The sequence below is a fragment of the Gracilinanus agilis genome, chromosome 2 (assembly GCF_016433145.1).
Source record: "Gracilinanus agilis isolate LMUSP501 chromosome 2, AgileGrace, whole genome shotgun sequence".
NCBI classification, from domain to species: Eukaryota; Metazoa; Chordata; class Mammalia; order Didelphimorphia; family Didelphidae; genus Gracilinanus; species Gracilinanus agilis.
This window is the reverse complement of record NC_058131.1, coordinates 440,561,163-440,585,889: the sequence shown is the minus strand read 5'-3', so window position 1 is coordinate 440,585,889 and position 24,727 is coordinate 440,561,163. Positions and strand designations below refer to the sequence as shown.

The window sequence follows — 24,727 nt, the reverse complement described above, 5'->3', positions numbered from 1 at the left end:
ACCCAGAAATATAATAGTGAAATTGAAGAGCTTTCAAGTTAAAGAAAAAATCTTACAAGAAGCCAGAAAGAGACAATTCAAATATCAAGGAGCACCAATCACACAGGATCTGGCAGCCTCAATGCTAAAAGACCGCAAGGCTTGGAATACAATATTCAGAAAGGCAAGAGAGCTGGGCCTTCAGCCAAGAATCAACTACCCAGCGAAACTGACTATATACTTTCAGGGGAAAGTATGGGCATTCAACAAAATTGAAGAATTGCAAGTTTTTGCACAAAAGAGACCGGGAATAAATGGAAAGTTTGACACTCAACCACAAATATCAAGAGAATGATGAAAAGGTAAATAAGAAACAGAGGGAAAAGAAAGAAAACTCATAGTCTTTTAAGCTTGACTCTTTAAGGGCATAAATAAGATCTAATTATCTGTATTACTAGGTGGAGAAATGCTATGTATAATTCTCTGTAGTGAACTCTATACACTATCATAATATTCACTATTATAGCAACCAGAAGAATAATTCATAGGGATAGGACAGGATACTAAATGGTCTATGAAGACATGGGGGGTGGGAAAGAGAGGGGGGGGAATAGTAGGGGACACCAAGAAAAATTCGAGTAAATAAGAAAAATAATATATTCTATTACACACAAAGAGGGCATGGGAAGGGGAGGGGATGAATAATATCATAAGAAGGAGAGGAAGAGAGCATAATCAAACCTTACTCTCAGTGTAATCAACCTGGAGAAGGAAGAGTAGCTTTATTATCCATCCAGATAAAAAACTCTATCTAACCCTACTGAGAAAGTCAGAAGGGATAAACCAAAGGGAGCAGGGTAGTGGGGAGGCCAAAAAAGGAAGGGGAGAAGAAGGGGGAGGGAATTCATTTGGTCTTTAAAAAAAACAAAAAGAGGGGAACAACAAGGGAGGGGGCAGAAAGGGAGGTCAATCAAGGGAGGGGATAAGGGATACCGGCTCAAAGCAAACCACTGGTGTAAAAGAAAATAGTGTAATGAGAAGGAGTGGGTCTAAAGGAGGATACGAAAATGTCAGTGAATACACAACTAACAATTGTAACTCTGAATGTGAACAGGATGAACTCACTCATAAAACGGAAGCAAATAGCAGAGTGGATCAGAAACCAAAATCCTACCATAGGTTGTCTACAAGAAACACATATGAGGCAATTAGAGAAGAAAAAGAAATTGAAGGTATCAAAATAGGCAATGAGGAGACTAAGCTATCACTCTTTGCAGATGATATGATGGTATACTTAAAAAATCCTAGAGAATCAACTAAGAGGCTGGTAGAAATAATCAACAACTTTAGCAAAGTTGCAGGATACAAAATAAATGCACATAAATCATCATCATTTCTATACATTTCCAACACATTAGTACAGCAAGAGGTAAAAAGAGAAACACCATTTAAAATCACCCTAGACAATATAAAATACTTGGGAATCAATCTAACAAAACAAACACAGCTATTATAATGAGAAATGCTATGTATAATTCTGTGTGGATAGACACACACAAGTTCAAGGTTAAGGATATGAGCAAAATCTTTTGGGCATCAAATGAGAAAAAGAAGGCAGGAGTGGCTATCATGATCTCTGACAAAGCCAAAGTAAAAATAGATATGATTAAAAAAGACAGGGAAGGTCATTACATCCTGATTAAAGGCAGTATAAACAATGAGGAAATAACACTGCTCAATATATATGCACCAAGTGGTATAGCATCCAAATTCATAAAGGAGAAACTGGCAGAACTCAAGAAGGAAATAGATAGTAAAACCATAATAGTGGGAGATGTAAATATTCCTCTTTCAGATCTAGATAAATCAAACCAAAAATAAATAAGAAAGAGGTAAGAGAGGTGAATGAAGTACTAGAAAAATTAGACTTAATTGATATGTGGAGAAAAATAAATAGGGAGAAAAAGGAATACACCTTCTTTTCAGCTGCACATGGTACATTCACAAAGATTGACCATGTAATAGGGCATAGAATCATGGCAAACAAATGCAAAAGAGCAGATATAATAAATGTAACCTTCTCAGATCATAATGCGATAAAACTAATAATCAGTAAGGGTACCTGGACAGGCAAATCAAAAACCAATTGGAAATTAAACAATATGATTCTCCAAAACCAAATTGTCAAAGAAGAAATCATAGAAACAATCAACAATATCATTGAAGAGAATGACAATGATGAGACATCCTACCAAACTCTGTGGGATGCAGCCAAGGCAGTACTCAGGGGGAAATTTACATCCCTGAGTGCATATATTAACAAATTAAGGAGGGCAGAGATTAATGAATTGGGCATGCAACTCAAAAAATTAGAAAGCAAACAAATTAAAAACCCTCAGATGAAAACTAAATTAGAAATACTAAAAATTAAGGGAGAAATGAATAAAATTGAAAGTAAAAGAACTATTGAATTAATAAATAAGACTAGAAGCTGGTATTTTGAAAAAAATAGATAAAATAGACAAAGTACTAGTCAATCTAATAAGAAAAAGGAAAGAAGAAAACCAAATTGACAGTATTAGAGATGAAAAGGGAGACCTCACCTATAATGAAGGGGAAATTAAGGCAATCATTAAGAACTATTTCGCCCAATTATATGGCAACAAATATAGCAATTTAGGAGATATGGATGAATATTTACAAAAATATAAATTGCCTAGAATAACAGCAGAAGAAATAGAATACCTAAATAATCCCATATCAGAAATAGAAATTGAACAAGCCATTAAAAACTCCCTCAGAAAAAATCCCCAGGACCTGATGGATTCACAAGTGAATTCTATCAGACATTCAAAGAGCAACTAATCCCAATACTATACAAATTATTTGATATGATAAGCAAAGAAGGAGTCCTACCAAATTCCTTTTATGACACAAATATGGTACTGATTCCAAAGCCAGGTAGACCAAAAACAGAGAAAGAAAACTATAGACCAATCTCCCTAATGAACATAGATGCAAAAATCTTAAATAGAATATTAGCAAAGAGACTCCAGCAAGTAATTAAGAAGGTCATCCACCATGATCAGTTGGGATTTATACCAGGAATGCAAGGATGGTTCAACATTAGGAAAACCATCCACATAATTGACCATATCAACAGTCTAACAAACAAAAATCACATGATTATCTCAATAGATGCCGAAAAAACCTTTGACAAAATACAACATCCATTCCTATTGAAAACACTGAAAAGTATAGGAATAGAAGGACCCTTCCTAAAAATAATAAACAATATATACCTAAAACCATCAACAAGCATTATATGCAATGGGGATAAATTAGAAGCCTTCCCAATAAGATCAGGAGTGAAACAAGGATGCCCATTATCACCTCTATTATTCAACATAGTACTAGAAACACTAGCAGTTGCAATTAGAGAAGAAAAAGAAATTGAAGGTATCAAAATAGGCAATGAGGAGACTAAGCTATCACTCTTTGCAGATGATATGATGGTATACTTAAAAAATCCTAGAGAATCAACTAAGAGGCTGGTAGAAATAATCAACAACTTTAGCAAAGTTGCAGGATACAAAATAAATGCACATAAATCATCATCATTTCTATACATTTCCAACACATTAGTACAGCAAGAGGTAAAAAGAGAAACACCATTTAAAATCACCCTAGACAATATAAAATACTTGGGAATCAATCTAACAAAACAAACACAGCTATTATACGAAAACAACTACAAAACACTTTCCAATGGAAAGCCATTAACTGTTCATGGGTAGGATGAGCTAACATAATAAAAATGAACATCCTACCCAAATTAATTTACCTATTTAGCGCCATACCTATCAAATTACCAAAAAACTTCTTTACTGAATTAGGAAAAACTATAACAAATTTCATTTGGAATAACAAAAGATCAAGAATATCAAAAGAAATAATGAAAAAAAATGTGAAGGAAGGGGGCCGAGCAGTACCAGATATCAAACTATACTATAAAGCAGCAGTCATTAAATCAATATGGTACTGGCTAAGAGATAGAAGGGAGGATGTCAGCAAGACAGTGTATGATAAACCCAAAGAGCCCAACTTTTGGGACATGAATCCACTATTTGACAAAAACTGCTGGGAAATGTGGAAAACAATATGGGAGAGATTAGGTCTAGATCAACATCTCACACCCTACACCAAGATAAATTCAGAATGGGGGAATGACTTGAATATAAAGAGGGAAACTATAAATAACTTAAGTGAACACAGAATAGTATACTTGTCAGATCTCTGGGAAAGGAAAGATTTTAAAACCAAGCAAGAGTTAGAGAAAATTACAAAATGTAAATTAAATGATTTTGATTATATCAAGCTAAAAAGCTTTTGTACAAACAAAAACAATGTAGTCAAAATCAGAAGGGAAACAACAAATGGGGAAAAAAATCTTTATAACGAAAAACTCTGACAGGAGTCTAATTACTCAAATATACAAGGAGTTAAATCAATTGTATAAAAAATCAAGCCATTCCCCAATTGATAAATGGGCAAGAGACATGAATAGGCAATTTTCAGGTAAAAAAATCAAAAGTATCAATAAGCACATGAGAAAGTGTTCTAAATCTCTAACAATTAGAGAAATGCAAATCAAAATAACTCTGAGGTATCACCTCACACCTAGCAGATTGGCTAAAATGAAAGGAGGGGAGAGTAATGAATGTTGGAGGGAATGTGGCAAAATCGGGACATTGATGTATTGCTGGTGGAGTTGTGAAATGATCCGGCCATTCTGGCTGGCAATTTGGAACTATGGTCAAAGGGTTATAAAAGAATGCCTGCCCTTTGATCCAGCCATACCATTGCTGGGTTTGTACCCCAAACAGATCATAGATAAACAGACTCGTATGAAAATATTTATAGCTGTGCTTTTTGTAGTGGCAAAAAACTGGAAAATGAGGGGATGTCCTTCAATTGGGGAATGGCTGAACACATTGTGGTATATGCGGGTGATGGAATACTACTGTGCTAAAAGGAATAATAAACTGGAGGAATTCCATGCAAATTGGAGAGACCTCCAGGAAGTGATGCAGAGCGAAAGGAGCAGAGCCAGAAGAACATTGTACACAGAGACTGATATACTATGGTGAAATCAAATGTAATGGGCTCCTGTACCAGCAGCACTGCAATGACACAAGACAGCTCTGAGGGATTTATGGTAAAGATGCTACCCACATTCAGAGGAAGGACTGCAGGAGAGGAAACATATAAGATAGACAATTGCTTGAATGCATGGACTGAGGCGGATATGAATGGGAAATAGACCCTGAACAAGGACACTTGTTACAACCAGTGGAAATGTGCTTTAGCCATGGGTGGAGGGAGAGCGGGGGAGGGGGGTGAATGGGAAAGTAGGGGCATAAAGTATGTAAACAGATTAATAACTAATATTAATAAATGTCTAATAAAAAAAACAAATTGCAGAAGCATAAAGTAGTTTAACTGTCAGACCTATGGATAAGGGAAGATTTTATGTTCAAACAAGATATAGAAGACATTATGAGGTATAAAACAGATAACTTTGACTCTAGTAATTTTAAAAGTTTTTGTGTAAACAAAGCCAAAATAGCCAAGATTAGAAGGGAAACAACAAACTGCAGACAAAAAGCAAGTGTCTCTGACAAAGACCTCATTTCTCATATATATCAAGAACCAAGTCAAATATATAAGAATACAAAAAATGGTCAAAGGTGTTGTAAGATAAATTAATAAGATGTTTAAAATTAATTATTTGGGAGGCTTGGCAAGCAGGGCTGGAGAATTCTAAATGGAATGGGGAAACAGGAAGTGTTTCTTCTTCTCTCTGAGATGAACTCCATGGTGGCTGGGGACAAGTTGTAACTGACCCCCCTAAAAGACCTCAGAGGAAGTGGAGTTTGTATCCTAATATTCTGGTATCCGGAAAGAAGAAAATCATCTGCCTGTGGGAAGTCTGGTTGAGACTATAAAATCTAAACTGGGTTACTGGTCAGCTCAGGTTGGTTTAGCTCCCTAACTTACTCAACTGAAGGAGAACTGGCTGAAGACCTGGGAAAGCTGTAACATCGCAGGATTTTGTCAGGACTCAGCAGTGAGGATCCCATTTTCATTCCTGATCTCCATTGTGCCCTGCCCTGTTATAGTTTCTAGCTTAGTGTAGTAAGTCCATTCCCTGACCCTGAGGTTTGCCCATAGACTGGTAGGTGAGAACCCCTTTGCTCTTCCTTAAAACTATAGTTCATTGAATTAAACCCTCTTTATAAAACCTTTTGTCAGTCTACTCACTTATTTGTTTAACAAACTCCCTGGCTAGGTGGAAGCCCAACTGCCAAACCCATTCTAAATTGTATTTCCCCAATTTGTTAATCTCAGTCTATTGCCTTGTCTTGTCTCTTACTTACTCTTCCTTAGAACCCTGATAATATTTAATTTAAACCCCAGTTTTTCCCCCATAAGAAAGGATATGAACAAGCAATTCTCAGACAAAGAAATTAAAACTATCTTTAGTCATATAAAAAAGTGCTCCAAATCACTAATAATTAAAGAAATGGAAATTAAAACAACTCTGAGGTATCACTTCACACCTATAAGACTAGTTTATGTGAAAAAAAGAAAAATGATAAAATTTGGAGATGTGAAAAAAAAAACTGGGACATTAGTACATTGTTAGTGGATATGTGAACTGATAATTCCATTATGGAAAGCAATTTGGAACCATGCCCAAAAGGCCACAAAAACTATGTATACCCTTTGACCTAGCAATACCATTCCTAGGTAGGTCTGTGTCCCAAAGAGATCAAAGATGGGGAAAGGTCCTATTTGTACAAAAATATTTATAGTATCTCTTTTTGAGGTGGCAAAGAACTGGAAACTGAATGGATGTTCATCAGTTGGGGAATCGCTGAACAAGTTGTGATATGATTGTAATGATTCATGACAAAGAACGTTAAACACTATAGAAGGAACTGATGAAGTCTGAATGCAGATTGAAGCCTGTTGTTTATCACTTTATTTTTTCCATGAATTTTCTTTCATGTAAGTATTATGTCTTCTTTCACACATGATAAACATGGAAATATATATGGTATAAAAACACATACAAACTATATTATATTACCTACTATCTTGGGGAATGGGGAGGAGTGGAAGAGGAGAGAACATGGATTGCAAAATGTCAGAAAATGATTATTGAAAATAGTACTGACATGTAATCTGGAAAAAAAAAACCTTATAAAAATAAATTGGAAAAGCCCAGTATTCTCTATACAGTGCTATACAGTGGCTTTAAGGGTTGTGCTTTTCAAGCAAAGAAAGAATTTCTTATATTTCAATGTCACATTTAAAAAAATATATCCTCTTTCCCATCCTTCATGCTGAAGACTTTATCTGCAATGAAGAACATTATCAAGTGAGATTACCTCTTAGCCAAAAGATAAGTACATTCCTATTTCAGTTTTTCTATTGTAATTGAACATACTATCTTCCACTTGGAGGAAGAGGTCATAACTGCCATTTTTACAAAAGAGATGATGCAATTTCCTATGTAGCTTAGCTTCTAAAAATTTTCGTAGTTCTCATTAAACCTTTCCTAAATAATTTTAATTAATTATGGAAATAGTAACTACATTAGGAGCATTTGGAAATAACTTAAACATTAAAATAAAAAATGCTTCAAACATACTAGATGAATCTGTCTTCCATGTTTCAAGAAGAAATTTGTGGGAGCTAATAAAAAAAACAAAACAACAAATGTCACAGCTTTTATTGGGAGGCAACACTATACTAGTGAGTAGAATTGACATTGGATTTCAAATCAAAAGATACGAGTATGACTCTTAGCTCTAAAACTTGCTAACTGTATGACCATAGGTACATTGCTTAATTTTTCCAAGCCATCGTTTGTTCATTTGTAAAACTGAGTTAATATTAATCTTATATTACAGAGTTTGCTGAAGGAGCTAGGTGGGACAATTTATGTGAAGTTTTTTGTAAACCTTTCTAAATGATAGCTATTTTTTATAATGTCAAATAGTTACACTTTGCAAATCATCTGTTGCAGTAAGAGCAGACTGGGGGATACATGGTTTCATTGACCAAGGTAGTTTTTTTTTTTTGTTTGTTTGTTTGTTTTATATTTTGGGAGGAAAAAACATCAGAATCCAGTTCCATTTGTCTTCTTTTGTTCCCCCATTCTCTTAGTGCAAATTTCCACTTGGTGAGGGTTATTTAGGGAAACAGGGATAAATAGTGGAAAATTGGAAAGTCAGTTAAATTTGCCATCTGTACCTCTAGTCATCCTTTTTTATGTCAAAGTGGAATCTAGAGACCCTAAACTTGTGGTCTGGTGGGATCTGATGAACCCCAAGCTTTAGGACTAGCTTGTAAGTTGGAGACCCCAAAGCTTGTATTTGTTTTCTGTTCCCGTGAGAATCCACCCTGAAGGGAATCTCAGGCTAGCAGTTTCAGACTGAATAATGGACACTAAAGTAAATGCTAAATATCCTTTTGTCTTAGGTAGACTTCCCTACTGTATGAAACTCTTTCTCAAGAAGATCCACACCTGGACAGGGACCACCCTTTTAGTATCCATTGTAGGTAGGCCATTCCCTTACACCCTAGTCTCTGGCTATGATTCCTTTCCCAACCTTGATTGTATCCTGACAGTATAGTTTGAACACTCTCATTTCCTTGTAGCTATGGTAATGTCATTTATCTTTCCCTGCTCCTGGATCTCTCCAGATGTGTGGGGTGTGGAGAGAGAGAGAGAGAGAGAGAGAGAGAGAGAGAGAGAGAGAGAGAGAGAGAGAGAGAGTCATAATTAATTAATTAATTATGACATAATAATTAATCCAGACCCCTGTATGACACTATAGTGAAACAGACTTGGAGACCTTTGGTCTCCAGAACCTAGCCCTTGCATGATAAAACAGCCTTATCTACAGGAACTCCCACCTTGCAGACATCCTTCCTATCTATAGGAATTTCAACCTTGCAGACATCTTGTCCCCCAAGATCCTTCCCCTCACCCCCCTGCCTGCTCATCCTTAAATAATCAGCTCCCCCACAGCCCAGGGTCCACATTGGACTTGTCAGCATGAGTTCCTAGCCTTGAGCTAGACAATAAAGTCCCTTTGTATTTTGCATTGCTGGTTTCAGACTCATTTTTTGGGATTGACAATCTGGGCACTTCATATGGGGGCTTGTTCCAGGATCCTACAGGAATAATTGAGTTCTGACCAGCAGTAGGACTGTTTGGGAATTCCCCTAGGAGCCTTGCTGCAGAGGCTGCTCAGGTCTGGTGGACTCCAATCCACGGCTTGTGCTGGGGAAGGCCTATTTCCAGACCAGAACCTTGACAGACCCTCTGAACACACTCCCAGTAAAGCTGAAGGGAGAGAGGAGCTCTTCTGGGCACAGCCTTCTCTACCATTGGAGACCTACAACTTGATTGGCCAGAAATTTAGAGGTAACTTAAGGGGTTGGAATCCCCACTGCAAGAGGTTTTTTCCAGGGGAGTCACTGAGATTTAAGAAGAACTTGCAAGGGTTGGAGCTCCTTGCCCGGGGTTGAAGTTCCAGGTTTGACAGGTTAGAGGCCCCTGGTAAGTTGAGATAGTACCAGTGGATGCACTAGAAGAGAAGGGAGAAATCCAGGCAGGGACCCAGCCACGTCACTCTATTTCAGTGGCTTCTTTGGATTCCAAGGTGTATGAATATGTGAGAGAGTATGTCCAGTAGATTTCTGTTGAGTTTTGTTGTTTTTGTGTGACTGGCTATAAGATTAAACAAAGGAAGGGGAAAGAGTTTAAGATGCAGCTTCACAAAGGGGAATTTCTTTTGTAGTGGCTGTTCTGTACTCTCTCCACCTACATTTCAAACCTCCCAGACTCTAGCACTGGAGAGACTATGCCTGCTCTGGCAGCAGACTTGAAATCTGAATAGGAATTGGGGAGGGGATTTAAAAGTTCTTTCATTAAGAAATCCAAGCAGCCTTATGAACAGCTCACTTCCAAACTCCCATTGGGAGCAAATAGCAGTTTTGTCACTGCCAATATTTCTTCTTAAACATGGATCCTAAAGCAATGATTTTTCCTTTTAAAGCATGCTTGCCACAAAGTTGTATGTTTCTGTTTATCATTGTCTTTGTCACAGACTCATCTCTATGTATTCTTAAATTGGACATTACCAAAATAAAAAGGGGGGGGGGTAGAGTTGGAAGATTGAACTTCCCACTGTCAAAAATCCTAAGCAGAGGAAAAAAGCAAATATCTGTTCAATGATTTTTCCTCTTTCTTCCTTTGGATGGCCCCAAAGGAACGAAAAAGAGAGAAATTCAGAGGAGAAAAGGGAGCTATTACTCCACAATTAGAAGCATTTTTCACTTAAGATTTGATTTTAAGGGTTTAGGATTGCTAATGATTTTTGATATGGTACAATGTAATTTTATTTATTGTGGTAACTGTTTGTCAGTTAAATGTGAAATATTAACCAGATTTTATTGAGCACAAAAACTCATGGTAAGAAGTTTGTTAAGCCTTGGTTTCAGTGAATTTGAGATAGTAGTCTGATGCAGAGAGGGAATGTTTATTCCAGATGTAAAAGTCATTCAGAAAAAGTTGTAATGTTGTTATTGAGAACTTATTCTAGAATTTAAACTTGGGATTTTTCAAATGGGATGTTCTTTTAATGTATGTGCTATCAGAACTAGCAATAAGTAATCATATGACACACAAGAAGTTTTTTAAAGTAGTTAATCTATGCATGGATTTTAATAATACAGGTACTGAGGATTTGATATTTTGCAAAAGATGGAATTTCTAAACAGCGTTGTATTTGACTAGGGTTGTATTAACTGCTTTTAAAATGTGTACAATGTATAAGAAGGAAATTGTGATCTAGAGATTAACATGTATTCAGACTCAAATTGCTAGAAAGTAATGATGAATGAATACAAAATATGTATGCATTTAGACTATAAAAAGAATTAAGTTTTCCACCTGAATAGGTTAAGGATATATGATATGCAAACTGTATGAAATTAACAAGGAAAATTTGATCAGCCCAGGAATCTAATAGGGGGATTACATGCCATTAAATATAGTACCTTTCCTCTTTTTGCAATAATGGTAAAGGAGGAGAAGCCAGAGGAAATAAGAGTAATGGATAAAGAAATAATAGGTGTGAATTCTAGTGCAAAATAGATACAACAAAAGGTAAATCAGTATAATAATTGATGGAATTTAATCAGTTATGTATCAATGCTTTGAGGTAAAAAGAAACTAAACTGGAGGTTCTATTCTGTTTTAAATAGAGGTTTGAAAGGAATAAGAGTAAATGCTTTGAAATTCAGTTGTTTACATACTTAAAGATTACTAAAGAACTTAAAGTTATTTGGAAGTTGTGGAGTTCAAACTAAAATTTGTAGAGAATAATTTATTATGAAAGCTTTTGATACATGCAAAATTTTAAATTGTGGTTATCTCACTTGTTAAAGAGGAGTAAGAGGCAAGGCTGTTAAGTCATAAACCAAGCCAGGCAGCTTTAGGATAAATTGCTCACAAGCTTTTAACCCCTTCCTTGCACACAGGAAGGAGAAAGAAGTACTTATAATTATCCCACATTGATACTTAGGAACTGTATAGCAACACAGTACATAAGTAAGATCTTAAAGAGTTTAGAGATGAGTATATTTTAATTGTATACTTCAAAGGTTTTAAGATGTTCAAGCAAGTAAAAGTTGATAGAAAAGACATTGGTTATCTTGTAAGACATGTTTTTTTTTAGCAGTACAGTCTGAAGAAGACTGCTTTCCATCCTTATCTATCTTTCCATCATAAGAGGTTTTAAAAAAATAGGTTTACGTGTTTAAACTGACCAAAAATGGTTTTTTGTTTTCAATGGTTTTCATCTCAGTGTATTAAAGTTGACTAACTTTATTATTACATTTGACTTCCTGGTCTTGAAAATAGATAAGCAGCCTGCTTGTCAAAAGGCTTGCTTTAAGGTTTACAGTGCTTAAAAGGTTTCAAATGTTGTAATTGGAAATAGACCCTATAATACTATGTGCTTTATGATATTCCTTTTATGTAAATTGTCACTAAAACATGTGCTTTAAGTGTTGTTTCAATGTAAGCAAAAGCTCATTGTAAACCTGACTGTACCATAGGTTTTGTTCAATCCTCAGTGGTTACTTCAGTTTACCAATTTATACTCTGAACTGAAACTTATACTTGATAAGCCCTATGCTAAAGGTACAGTGTCTCAATTCTTAGGAGTTATTGATTAGCACGTAAGGGATACCAAATGGTATATTTATTTTTATGATAGAAAGTGAAGAGGTATGTTGTGCTTGAATACAGAAGAAAGAGAGACTTGATATAATATCATGAGTATGCAGATTTGTGATGGGTGAATGTAAGTTGTGTTCTGCTTTTTTAAGCACAGGGTTTCGAGGGAAAAGAGAGAGGGAGAGGGAGAGATGAAAGAGAACAGATAGGGAGGTGAAAGAAAATAGATAGATGTTCTACTCTTATAATTGGATCCTTGACCTAGGGATAATTTCTAAAATTAATTTATATGGTGTTGGGAAAATCACAAATGATTCTGGAATTTCTCTGGAAAGTTACCCTGAAGAGATTCCTGTATGACCTTGTCTTAGTCCTTCAGATGGCCCAGGTCCAGGAGATGATATAGACCAAATTTATATTTACTATGGAGCTACTCAATCCAACTCTCCTGTTCCTTGATTCAGGTTTTATGAATAAAGTATGATATGTTAATTATTACCAAAATATGTAAGAATAACTGAGTTATCACCCTGGTAGGGATGTGAAAGGCTTGTTTGAGGGTATGGAAATTGTTTCTAGACTGCTGCTTAGCAGAATTTCTCTGAACTGTAATGGGTAAGACTTGTCTTTTAAGGAAGGAGAAGGCTTCTGGGATCCAATGGTGATGTAGTATGTAAAAGACAGAGAATGTTCTGTGATGGTTAAAGAGACAATTCTAGTGCTCAACCTGGACTTCTTCTGACCATCTAGGCTACTAATCCTTGAGTGACACAATGATGGTGTGTACAAATGACAGCTTTGGCCTGTACATGGAGCTGTGATAATTAGATTAAGTCTACACTTCCCATCTTTAGATTTAATCACCAAAAGTGAGAACACCTCTAATTCTGGGAGGTCCATAACCCACTTGTGCAAGAGTGGATGACAATCACAATCAACTGACTGCCCCCTAGGCAGTACTAGGAGAATTGTCTATTGTGATTGGACATGCAAATTAGGAGGGAGGTACAGGAAGTGACACATAAATGACCCCTTTAAAAAGAGGTAGTTGAGTGAGTGAGAGGTCTTCAGTGGAAGAGCACGTCTGGTGACTGACCTTTTCTGGTTCATGGAGGTTGGAATGCTGAGACCCTGGTGAAACTGCTTTAAATATCTTTTTTGAATTGTCACGTGGGTAAGTTAAGTTTACTCTCTTTCTCTTCCCTTGGTGTTTCTGGAGGCTCTACCCTCAAGGAGGCCTCTTTTGCCTCTCTAATTGTAAAAGGCCTTGTGGCTAGAAGTCTTGTTTAACTAACCTCTGTGCTCCTCTGCTGGGGCCTCTAAATTCTTACCTGGTCCGGGCCTCTGGTCTGGGCCAGAGTTTCTCTCTGGCCTTCTCTCTACCTTCAACCTTCCTAATTGTAAATAAACTTCCATAAAAGTCAATTTTGACTTGAGATTATTCTTAATTGAGGATTGATAATAGTTCAATTCTCTGGCAACTATCTTTTAATATATTGAACCCATAAAACCCCTTTTTCACCCTTACAGAGCCCCCTCACTATGTATCCCTTGGGACATGAGGAAATGCTTTCCCTCTCTGCCTTCTCTTTTGTGACAAGTTCCCATAATCAGCATTTAATGCAAGTTGTAAAATTAATGTTTCCATCTCCCCAAACAACCTATTAGGTTAATAGTTGAAAATTATCAAATTGTTAGTGAACACACTTTGAGAAGTAGGTGAAATTTAGTAATAGATGACTTGTAGCTTGAAGCCTTAATACCACAACTGAAGTTTAGTTCTTGAGCATGGAAATATAACCCAAAGCTTTCTGGATTTCCTCCAGAATCTGGGATAAAGAAATTTATCTGTAAAATATTGTTATTCAAGCATTTATAGATGCCATATTAATGTGAGTTTTGCAAAAGGATATTCTTTAACAGAAACATCACATACCATCTCTGTAAACAACTTAGGAGTCAAATGTCCTAAAAGGATAAATTCCTATCAGAGGATGATTTCTGGAGATAAAATCTGTTGGTTAAGATACCCAGATGTTAATGTTTAATATCAGTTTCTATTGTGCTAATTTTCTCTCTTCATATCTGGTTTCTAGTTTTTGCCCCAGTACTGGGTCCTATCCTTCTGCCTTAGGAATGGATGCTCCCCCTTGTGACTTGTCTGCTAGCCTAGGGAAACAATCTCTGGTCTCCCAGCCTTCAGTACCCTGGCACTTGCTGCAGAGATGCCCCTGAAGACCATGTGCCCACAGCTCCTCTTCCTCCTCCTCCCAGGGATTCTACGCCCCTATCAGCTTGAAGAAGCTACAGAAGATTGAAACCATCAGCCCTCTTCCCTTAGATATTTGGAGGAGGGGGGAGACAGCATGGGACACTGTGGGGCATTGTTCCCCGGAGACAGCATAGAACATTGTACCCCCATAGGAAAAAAGTTTTTCAGGCAAACTATAGGCAGGAAAATTCCTTTGCTCCCACTACGTACCCTTACCTGCCTAAATAGACTAGTGACCTTTGTGAAAGATCATATTAACACTTTATGGCTTATGGTCTTTGGCAACAATACCGGACCATTCCCCCTGCACCTTCTGTCTATGATGACATAGATATTTAAGAAAGATTTCTTTATGATCCAACTCCAGAAGTGGGGAATGTGGAACCTAGAGAGAGTCATAATTAATCTAGACCCCTGTATGGCACTATAGTGAAACAGGCTTGGAGACCTTTGGTTTCCAGAGCCTAACCCTTGCATGATAAAGCAGCCTTATCTGCAGGAACTCCCACCTTGCAGACATCCTTCCTATCTACAGATATTTCAACCTTGCAGACATCCTGTCCCCCAAGATCCTTCTCCCCACCCCCCTGCCTGCTCATCCTTAAATAATCAGCTCCCCCACAGCTCAGGGTCCACATTGGACTTGTCAGCATGAGTCCCTAGCCTTGAGCTAGACAATAAAGTCCCTTTGTATTTTGCATTGCTGGTTTCAGACTCATTTTTTGGGATTGACTCTCTGGGCACTTCATAGGTTCCCTAATTTCTTTTGTTCCTTGGAGTTGTCATCTAGCACAGTGGCACTCCCAGGGTTATGTCCCTAGAGTCCAGGGTATAAACCCTGTAAAAGTTGTGGCGCCAGACTCTGAGTAAGGGCTAAATATTGAACCTATCCCTATCTTGATTGAATAGTGTTTTTTTTTCTGAGTACTTTGGTAGTTCTGTGTTATTTCCAAGTTAACACTTATGTCCTTCTAGTACTCTCATTCTCCTAGTCCTCACTTGGTATTACTCTCAAGAAAAGAGCTAAAACAATTATTTATCATTCCCTTTGTGTGAATATAATTCCTTCAATTCTTCATTTGGGGAAATCTTTTTATTCAGAGGATAAAGAGAGTGTCCATTGAATCATTCATTCAATTATGCTTCTCACCTCACTTAAAGTAACTACCTTAATCAAGTGAGAACTTTTCTATTGAGACAACCAATAAATCAAACAAAGATATTAAAGTATGTGAGGAAAATCCTTAATTAATTTGGAAGGAGTGAAAGCCATTGGATGAAATAAAGTAATACTAGTACAAAGGAAATATATTCAGATTGTCTTAAAGAGATTGTCCTGCCCAATAATTTATGGTTAAAACTGGCTGTCTGATTTAGAATCCAGGCATCAGCCTAGAGGAGTGAGTAATTTCAGCCAAACCCCTGAGGGAGTCACTTGGTAGACTAAACAGAAAAAGGCTTTGTCTCCTTCCTTCTTAATGATTAGAGGGCCCAAGATTTAGAATTCTTATTGACCTCTAGTAGTACCCCCCAGAAAACAGGAACAAACTAGATCTCCTGAGATAGCTTTAATCTTAGACTCTTTCAGTTTCAAGATTCTACACTGATCCTAGAAGAAAACTGTACTATGCTTATGAAGTTATAAAAATCTCACAAAGAAGAAAAGGTCTTTTAGCATCTAGAGTTGGGAATGGTCACTTTTATCACATGGACTTCTAAGCTTGAGCCCACTTTCCCTTAGACTCTGTATATACAGGTGGGAAAATATTCCCCTAGGTGTTTGGGTTTTTTGTTTTTGTTTTTGCCTGGGGGGTTGGGAAGAGCTGGGTGTGTTTTGCTCCTATAGTTCTTACTCTACTACTTTAGTAAATAACCAATTCTAAAAGCAATTTTTTTTTATATTAGTGGGGAAACAAAATGAAAGGATGTGAGTTCAGAAACAAATTATGAAAAGTACAGTTACAATACAGTCAGAGCAAAGAGATTAATGGATCTATAGAACTATTCACAAAATTAATGGATACATACATAGATGAACCATTGAGGCTTATTAAGGTTTTCCAGGGTATTCAGAGAAAGAAAAAAAGTTTAATGGTACTGAATTATTTAAAGTTGTAAAAGCAAGTATAGCATATCTTTTATTTTTCTATCTATGGATAGCAAAGTTTCTTATAGTTTCTTCAGGTTAGCAATATCAGTCAAACCATAAGCCTTTGTTATATTATAGTAATATAGTTCTCTAGAAGCACAAAAGAAGCCAAAGAGGCAGATTCCATATTGCTAGAACTGTGTATATTCTTTAAACAGAAAGCAAGAATCCTAGAATTTCTAGAATGTTGGAGTAGTTCAAATATAGCATTGTACATGAAGAAAGTAATGCCTAGAAAAATGAAGTGACTCGTTGAAGGTCACATAGTTAGGTAATAGTCAGAATGTATTACAGCTCAAGCTTCCTGGCTCCTTGCCCAGTGCTATATTTTTTAGATGATGGAGAGAATGGTGGGTTAGGAGAGCAATCCTGACATTTCATCAATATACATCTCCCCATGCTCAAAGGCAACTATTTTTTAACTTATAGTCTTAGAGAATTGTCTGGAGGCACTGAGAAGTTGAGAGACCTGTCCAGGTCACACAGCCAGCATGAGCCAGTGAAATGATTTCAACTCATATCTGACTCCAAGGTCAACTTGCTGTCCATTATTCCAAACCCTTTATTTCACTGCCCTCACTTCCCAATGACTATTCTGCTTTATAACCAGGACAACCCCTATGCCCAAAATAACAAAGAGGTTACTGTTTATTTTACAAGGGAGTGAAAGAATGTATATCCTTCTTCTTGCAACCATATAGAAATATTGAAGTGGCAAGAATAGAAAAGAAGCTTGAAGAGTTGGCAGGGAACAAATGTAGGATCTTTTGGGAAGCCAATAAGAGAATAGATAAAAATGTGAGACTCCTCTTTTGACCCCTTTTGTGATCCTTGTGATTTCTTGTTGAAAAGTATTGTGGCCTTATTGAAAAGCTTTAAGTTCCTAGCAAACCTGAATTTAAAGGGTTAACACTGTTCCCCTTTGACCAGGAATGCTGCTGCCTGGAATAGCCAAGGCCAAAATCTTAGCAGGGGCAATTCGACCCTGCAAGGGATACTCCCCAGCTTGGCTTCCTGATAAGAACCCAGCCAAATTTCAGCCTTGGCCTTGCTCTATTCTGAAGCCAATGTTTTGTGTTTTGATGTGATATAATTTGTAACTTCTGCACATCTGCAAAGTTCCGGGGGGGTTCTTTTGTGTGAAATGAGTCTTGAAATATATATAATAAACTCCATGCTCCTGGAGCCAGAGCTGGAAGCATGAGGTAAAAGACAACTCCCTTGTTTCTTCCTTATTTCCTTATCAACTAAAATGTCCTTATCAGATTATCAGAGATGATAAAGAGATCTCAACAGGATCTGCCATCCTACATTCTATATCTCATCCATTCTTCGCTGACAAATTTCATTCTGAATCCTTTAAAAAAATCAGATATAAAATTTAAAGAATATCAGAATTTTCTATTCTGAGTCATTTTCACTTGGCAAAAGACAACATAAGGATTTATCTTAAGCAAGGATGCTAGAGAACAGGATCAGCTGAGGAAAATAGGAAATGGCTCATGTTTAGAAGAGAGAAGAAAAAAATTCAAAAAGCTTATGAACCTTCAGCAGTGCCTATACCTTGCTGCATGGGGCGATCCAATAGGCTATGGCAAGGAATGGAAGGCCAATGGAGATCCCAAAAACAGCCAGGAACTTCACCGCTATGGACTGCTGTCGTAAGCCTGAGAGGTTTTCATACCACATGGTAAGCAGCTGCTGCTGGCAGTTAGGGTGAGCAACGAACTGTGGGGGAAACAACAACAAAACAAGAGAACACAAACAGGAAACTGGCATTGGTAGCTTCCAAACAGATTAAAATTACAATTTTTTTTGACATCCAAGTAACATTTACCAATTCATATGAAAGGAGAGATTAAGTGATGATACAGATTTACTACAGGAGGGGCTTTTGCACTGAGTGGAAGATAAAGGATCTTCCAAAGTTTCTTCTAATTTTGAGATCCCATGACTCTGAGTCTTGACTTGTAAGGTAGTATAATTAGTGCCAGATTTAGAGTAGGAGTTCTGGGTTCAAATCTTGTCCCTGCTGTTAACTACTTATGTGATCTTGTCTCTTTGAGTTTCTACTTCATTAGCTATAAATTGAGGGGATTGGACTACATGATCTCAGAAGTCCATTCCAGCTCTAATTCTATGGTCCTTTGACCTAGTCCAGCTCCCTAATCCTTCAGATGAGGATACCAGCTAAAGTGACTTGCCCAAGGCCATAAAGGAAGTGATAGAACCATCTTCTGAACCAAGGAACAGCAATTCCAAATCTAGCAGAACTCTTTTCATTGCACCCATAATTCTAAAAACTCAAAATACTCCAAATCAATATTTTGCAAATGCAAAGGGGGGAGGGTTAGGGGAGACTTCCTGGAAGAGGTGGCATATAATTTTATCTTGAAATGCTAAATTGGAATTCAACAAGTCAATGAGAATGTAGTCTGTGAGTCCTTCATTACAAACTCAGACGCTTATTAGCTGTGTGACCCTGGGAATGTCATTTAACCCTTTTCCCCTCAGTTTCCCGATCTGTTATTTGAGCTGGAGAAGAAAAAGGCTATTTATTGTGATTTACTACTCCAATATCTTTGTCACAAAAACCCCAAATGGAGTCATGAAACATGGCTGAAATAACTGTTAACAACAAACGTACAAAGACAGTGAGTGGTCCAATTTGACTAAATCTGAGTGGCAATGAAAGGAAAAAAGCAAAGAGAGATAGATCTGCCACAAGAATAAGGATGGAGACTTACACTTAAGTCTTCTGTGTCTGTTTTCCAGAGGACTTTATTCCTAATCACTCTGAGGTAGGGAGTATAAGCATTATTAATTAATTTTAAAGATTAAGGAATTAAAGGAAGCAACTTGCCCTAATATGACAAAGTGAGAATGTAATAAAACTTGAATTCCCATGCCTATTCTCTTTCTACTCTAAAACACTGTCTCTCTAAGGAAAACCAATGTTTCTGTTTGAGCAACATTATCATGACAGTTAAAGCTGTTTCTGTAGTACTTGTTGAAACTCATTGGTTTACTTTTTATTTGCCAGAATTGGAGGTACATTCTGCATTTCAAATGGATTGAATTTGTAAGGCCATCCTGGAGTGTAATGTATCTGTTTTTATTTTGTTTGCCTCATTGGGCTATTCAGTGACCCTGGAAAAATGCTAAATATTCTTTTTTTCTTGTAAAATACTTATTTTCCCTCTTGGGGAAGAGAACATTAAAGAATTATTTAACTTTTTCTTATTACCTAGGAATTAACATTAGTATGAAGTAATGCACCAGAATGCTTTTTACTATCTGTGTGACTTTAGAGAAGTCATTTCTCCTCCCTTGGTCTGATTCTTCATATGTAAAATCATGTCTCTCTATCTATAAGGGACATTAAAGGCCATTTTAGTTTATTCTCTTCAGAGAAGTTAAGTGATTTGCCCAAACTTATGCAACCAGTAAATAAATAGTAGAATTAAAAGTTGTATCATGTCACTTCAAGTTCAGCATCTTTTCCACTGAATGAGGAAATTGAATTCCAAGAAGGTTATTCCTAAGGTCACTTCTTGCTCCAGTTCTTATGGTCTTAAAGGTAGCTAAGAATGAATTTTAGATCAACTAAAGTATTGTAAATCATGCAACAAATGAAGTGAGAATTAAAAAGAGATAAGTATAGGACTTGCAACAAAAATAGTACTCAAGGTATGCTTATTAGTCACCATAACCAACATTCCCCATTTATAATCCCTTAGCCCTTTACTGAAAGGAGAAAATGTTTTCTCACTAATCCTCTGGAATCAAGACTGTTTACTATTTACAAATAACACAGTTTCCCCCAGTGGATTTTTTCCTTATATAATAGATAATTATCATTTAGGCAGCAACATTTATGAGCACTTAATGAATGCACAGAACAATCCTAGATGCTGTGGGTAGATATTAATGAAATAATAAAATTACACATTTCTATATTGTTGTGGAATTTATGAAGTATTTGACTGCCTAAAGCTCTGTGGAGATGAATAAGAAGTGCAAGTATTTAACAGATGAGGAAACTGTGCCTCTTAAAAATTGTGCTTTGTTCATAGTCTACTAAAGCTAAATAGCTAGTAAATAAGAGAGGCAAAATCTAAAATGTCTTTCTCTTTACTCAAGGAAGTAATGATATAGTGAGGAGATAGGCATTAAAAGAACACATTTATAATTCATGGGACATCAAGCCAGCACATGCAAAATTATATGGCAGAAACTGAGAAAATATTGGAAAGGGAAAAAAATCAAATGTAGATACAGCTCAAATTTTACTTCCCTTTGGGATACATTAAGAAAGAGAGGATTTTAGTTAAACTATGATTAGTTCTGTTGGAACTTTCTCTTTAGAATGTGAAACTTTATTTTAGTCTTCTATCAAGTTGCAAAGCTTCAAATAGGAAACAAACATTTATTGAGCACTTATATGCCTGACACTTTGCTAAGCACTGGGAATGCAAATACAAGCAAAAAGAGACTATTTCTGCCCTCAAGGAGTTTAAATTAGGTGGGGGAGGGGAGAAAAATAGTGGAGGGGTTAGTGGTCCAGGCATGAAAGTACCCAAGAAAAGCATGATATTAAAGTCTGGAAAGTCAGAAGCATAGATCGAAAGGGAATTAAGGTTGGCCAGAATAGGTCCCTTTCTAAAATGGAGGCATCCAGGAATAGAATTTCCTATAATACACTTCTAGAAACCTGATTCAAATGGCCGATGTTGGGCTAAATCAGCTATCCTTAATTGCTATTTACCTTTGTCTGCTTCCCTATGTCACCAGTGGAAAGTGCCTTGACAGCATGTATGGTGAGTTTTGTCTCTGCTGTGCTTCTGAAATAAAGAAAATATAATTCCTAATCCCAAACAGATGGCAGTAACAAGTGAGACAAGCAAAAAGGACACAGAATCAAATTACATTTTGTGAAGACCATAAAACAACAACAACAAACAAAAACAAAACCAAAGGTGCATAAGGTCTGGGATCAGAATTTGTTTTCCAGAATGGAGAAGAGGGAAAATCGTGGAAAACAATGATATGGGAAACACAAGTAGAAATACAGAAGATTATCTGTATCTCTTAAAAAAATTTTTTTTCAGTTAATGAAAACCTACCTTATCTCTCTCCCACCCTAAATGGTGACAGAAAAACAAAACCCATGTAACTAATATGCATGGTCAAGAAAAACAAATTCCCACATTGTCCATTCTAAAAAGATATGTCTCAGTCTTCATTCTGAGTCTAACACCTTTTTCAGGAGATAAGTAATATGTTTCATCACAAGTCCACTGGAATCATGGTTGATCATTATGGTGATTTTAAGCCTTTCAAAGTTGTTTGTCTTTACAGTGTCATTTTGTTTTATTGTATAAATTCTTATTCTTCTTACTTCATCTGTATCAATTCATATAGATCTTCTCAGGTTTCCCTAAAGTCATCTGCAACTTCAAAGCGTATTAATATTCCATCACATTTATGTATTATAATTTGTTTAGCCATTGTGTAATTAATTGATGCCCCCTTAGCTTTCAGTTCTTTGTTAACACAAAAAAAATCATTGAAAAATATTTTTTGTCCCTCTCCCCCACCCCTCTCTTTAATCTCTTTGGAATACAGACCAGATAATGGTATTATAAAAGATATGCATAGTTTAGTAACTTTTTGTGACATAATTTCAAATTATTTTTATAAATGACTGGGCCAGTCTATAGCTCCACCAAGAATGCATTAGTGTACTTTTGTTGTTGTTGTTGTTGCTAAACCTTTACCTTCTGTCTTAGAATCAATATTATGCATTGTTTCCAAGGCAGAGGAGTGATAAGGGTTGGGGTGTAAGTGACTTGCCCAAATTACACAGCTAGGAAGTGTTGACTCTCAATCTACTGAGCTGCCTCACTGCCCCTTAATGTATATGTTTTTATACAGTCCCTTCAACATTAATCATTTTCCTTTTTTTTGGTCAACTTTGTCAGTCTGAAGGGTGAGGAAAAACCCCAGGGCTGCTTTATTAATGTAAATATTCTAGTTACTAGTGATTTGGAGCATTTAAAAATATGGTTATTAATAACTTGGATTTCCTTCCTCTGAAACTGTTCATATCCTTTGACTATATTATTTGGGAAATGGCTCTTCATTTTATAAATTTGAACTCATCTTTTAAATATTTTGGGAAAATTAAATATAGAGAACCTTACTGAAAAGATTTTCACCAGTTACCTGCTTCTCGTCTAATTTTAGCTATATTGTTTTTGTTTATTCAATTAAATTTTTCTTATGTAATTAAACTGGTCTGTTTTGTCTTCTATAATCCTCTTTTTCCTTTGTTTGATCATGAACTCTTCCCCAACCCATAGTTCTGAAAGGTAATTTTTTCTTATTCCTCTAATGTGTTTATATTGTTACCCAATTTCTAAATCATAAATTCATTTAAACTCAAAGCCTATTTCCATAAGACAACTCCCACTAGTAGAGATTGATTTTCTACTTATCTCCTCTATGAGTTTAACTTATTTTATAACAACTTTTCTAAACTTGCGTAATTTAAAATATAATTCTAATTTTTCATTTGGGCAAGTTTTTTTTTCTACCTTGAAATTTTGATTGTGTTTTAAAATTATCTTCTCCTAGGTATGTCTTTACCATCCTTAGGGAAAGTCCTTAATTAATTAATTAGTTTACTCATTTAATTTTTATTAACTTTTATTACTGAGTCCTCAGGATTTGAGTTCCAGGTCTTCCTTATTCTTAGAATTGAATAATCTTGTGTAATTAGCCTTTCTTCAGGCTAAACTTTCCCTTTTCTAGGGTTATGGTTTCAACCCTTGGTATTTCCTTTAGACAACAAAGATATTTTCTCTTGTCATTAGCCTTAATTGAAGTTTTTTTTTTTTTGGATGGAAAGAGAGGAGAAAATTTTTTTCTTTAATCCCTAATTAAATTGGTGATTGCCCTTCTCTGTTTAGGGAGACCTTACCAGAGGCTTTTTCTTAGAGTGGAGAAGAGAAGAAAGGAAAGGCCTAAAATTTTTTATTTATCTTATTAAGCTAAAGTTCTTTTATTCTACAATCTTCCCAGTCCTACCTCTTACCACCAAGTCAACTGTCAGCCTGAGAAAAAGCTTCCTCCACCCCCATTCCCCACAACCCCAAAGTATTTTACCCTTAGTAAATTTTTTAACCTTAGCATAAATCTTTTAGTTTTGCTTTAACTCCTCAGAGAATTTCTTCTTTTTGGTGTTGTGTTGTAGCCAAAAAACAGAGACTCTTAACCAACAGCCTAACAACATCCTGTTGAGCATGGGGGTTTTACAACATCCATAATTAGCAGCTTGACAGTGTCATACCCTGTTGAGTAGGGGGGTTTTTACAATGGCATGCTCTGCCCAGCAAAATGGTTATCTAGAGCTCACAGCTCCAGGGTCACCATTCCTCCCTAGACAAGACGGCCTTGAAGATTTAGAGTTATATCCTGTGGCGCCTGGACACATCCTTACTCCCATTGTCTAGCTGTTAAGTAAATCCTAAGATATAGGCACCAGACCCTAGCCCTATAGGCGCCAAACCCCAGCCCTCAAAACATATATATTCCCCCTTTTTGAATGCATCACTCGGAATTCTCTTGCTGAGTTCCCCCAGTGCGCACTGGCAATAAAGCTTTCTCCTGCTTGATTGCATTGTCTCGTGTGTTCCTCTGGTGGCCACCCATTTGAACCCTAACACATGGGGGCTTGTCCCCAGATGGTATGCGACCCCCTGGGGACCACTGAGACAGAGAAAGCTCTCTCCTAGGTTTTGTGGTGACTTCCAGAGGTGAGCAGTGAATGGTGTGTGAATGGTGTGTGATGTATGTATTTGATGGGGAAAATGAGGACTCCCAATAGGCATACAGCTAAGTGGATGATTCCTGCTCCGGATTTATAGGAGCCATCCTACGTCAAGCCTTGGGGCCTGTTCTGTTCTGGGACAAGGAGGGGAACCCCCTCCCCCCCCCC

The 24,727-nt window shown here is 36.7% G+C and overlaps 1 protein-coding gene across 1 annotated transcript in view; it reads right to left on the bottom strand.

Moving 5' to 3' along the window:
• Positions 1–24,727, bottom strand: part of TRPC7 (transient receptor potential cation channel subfamily C member 7) — a 403,356-nt gene that overhangs the window by 150,983 nt on the left and 227,646 nt on the right. The window contains exon 4 of the mRNA XM_044659937.1: positions 18,289–18,453. Within this exon, the coding sequence (XP_044515872.1) occupies positions 18,289–18,453 (165 nt within the window). The remainder of the gene's footprint in view (positions 1–18,288; positions 18,454–24,727) is intronic.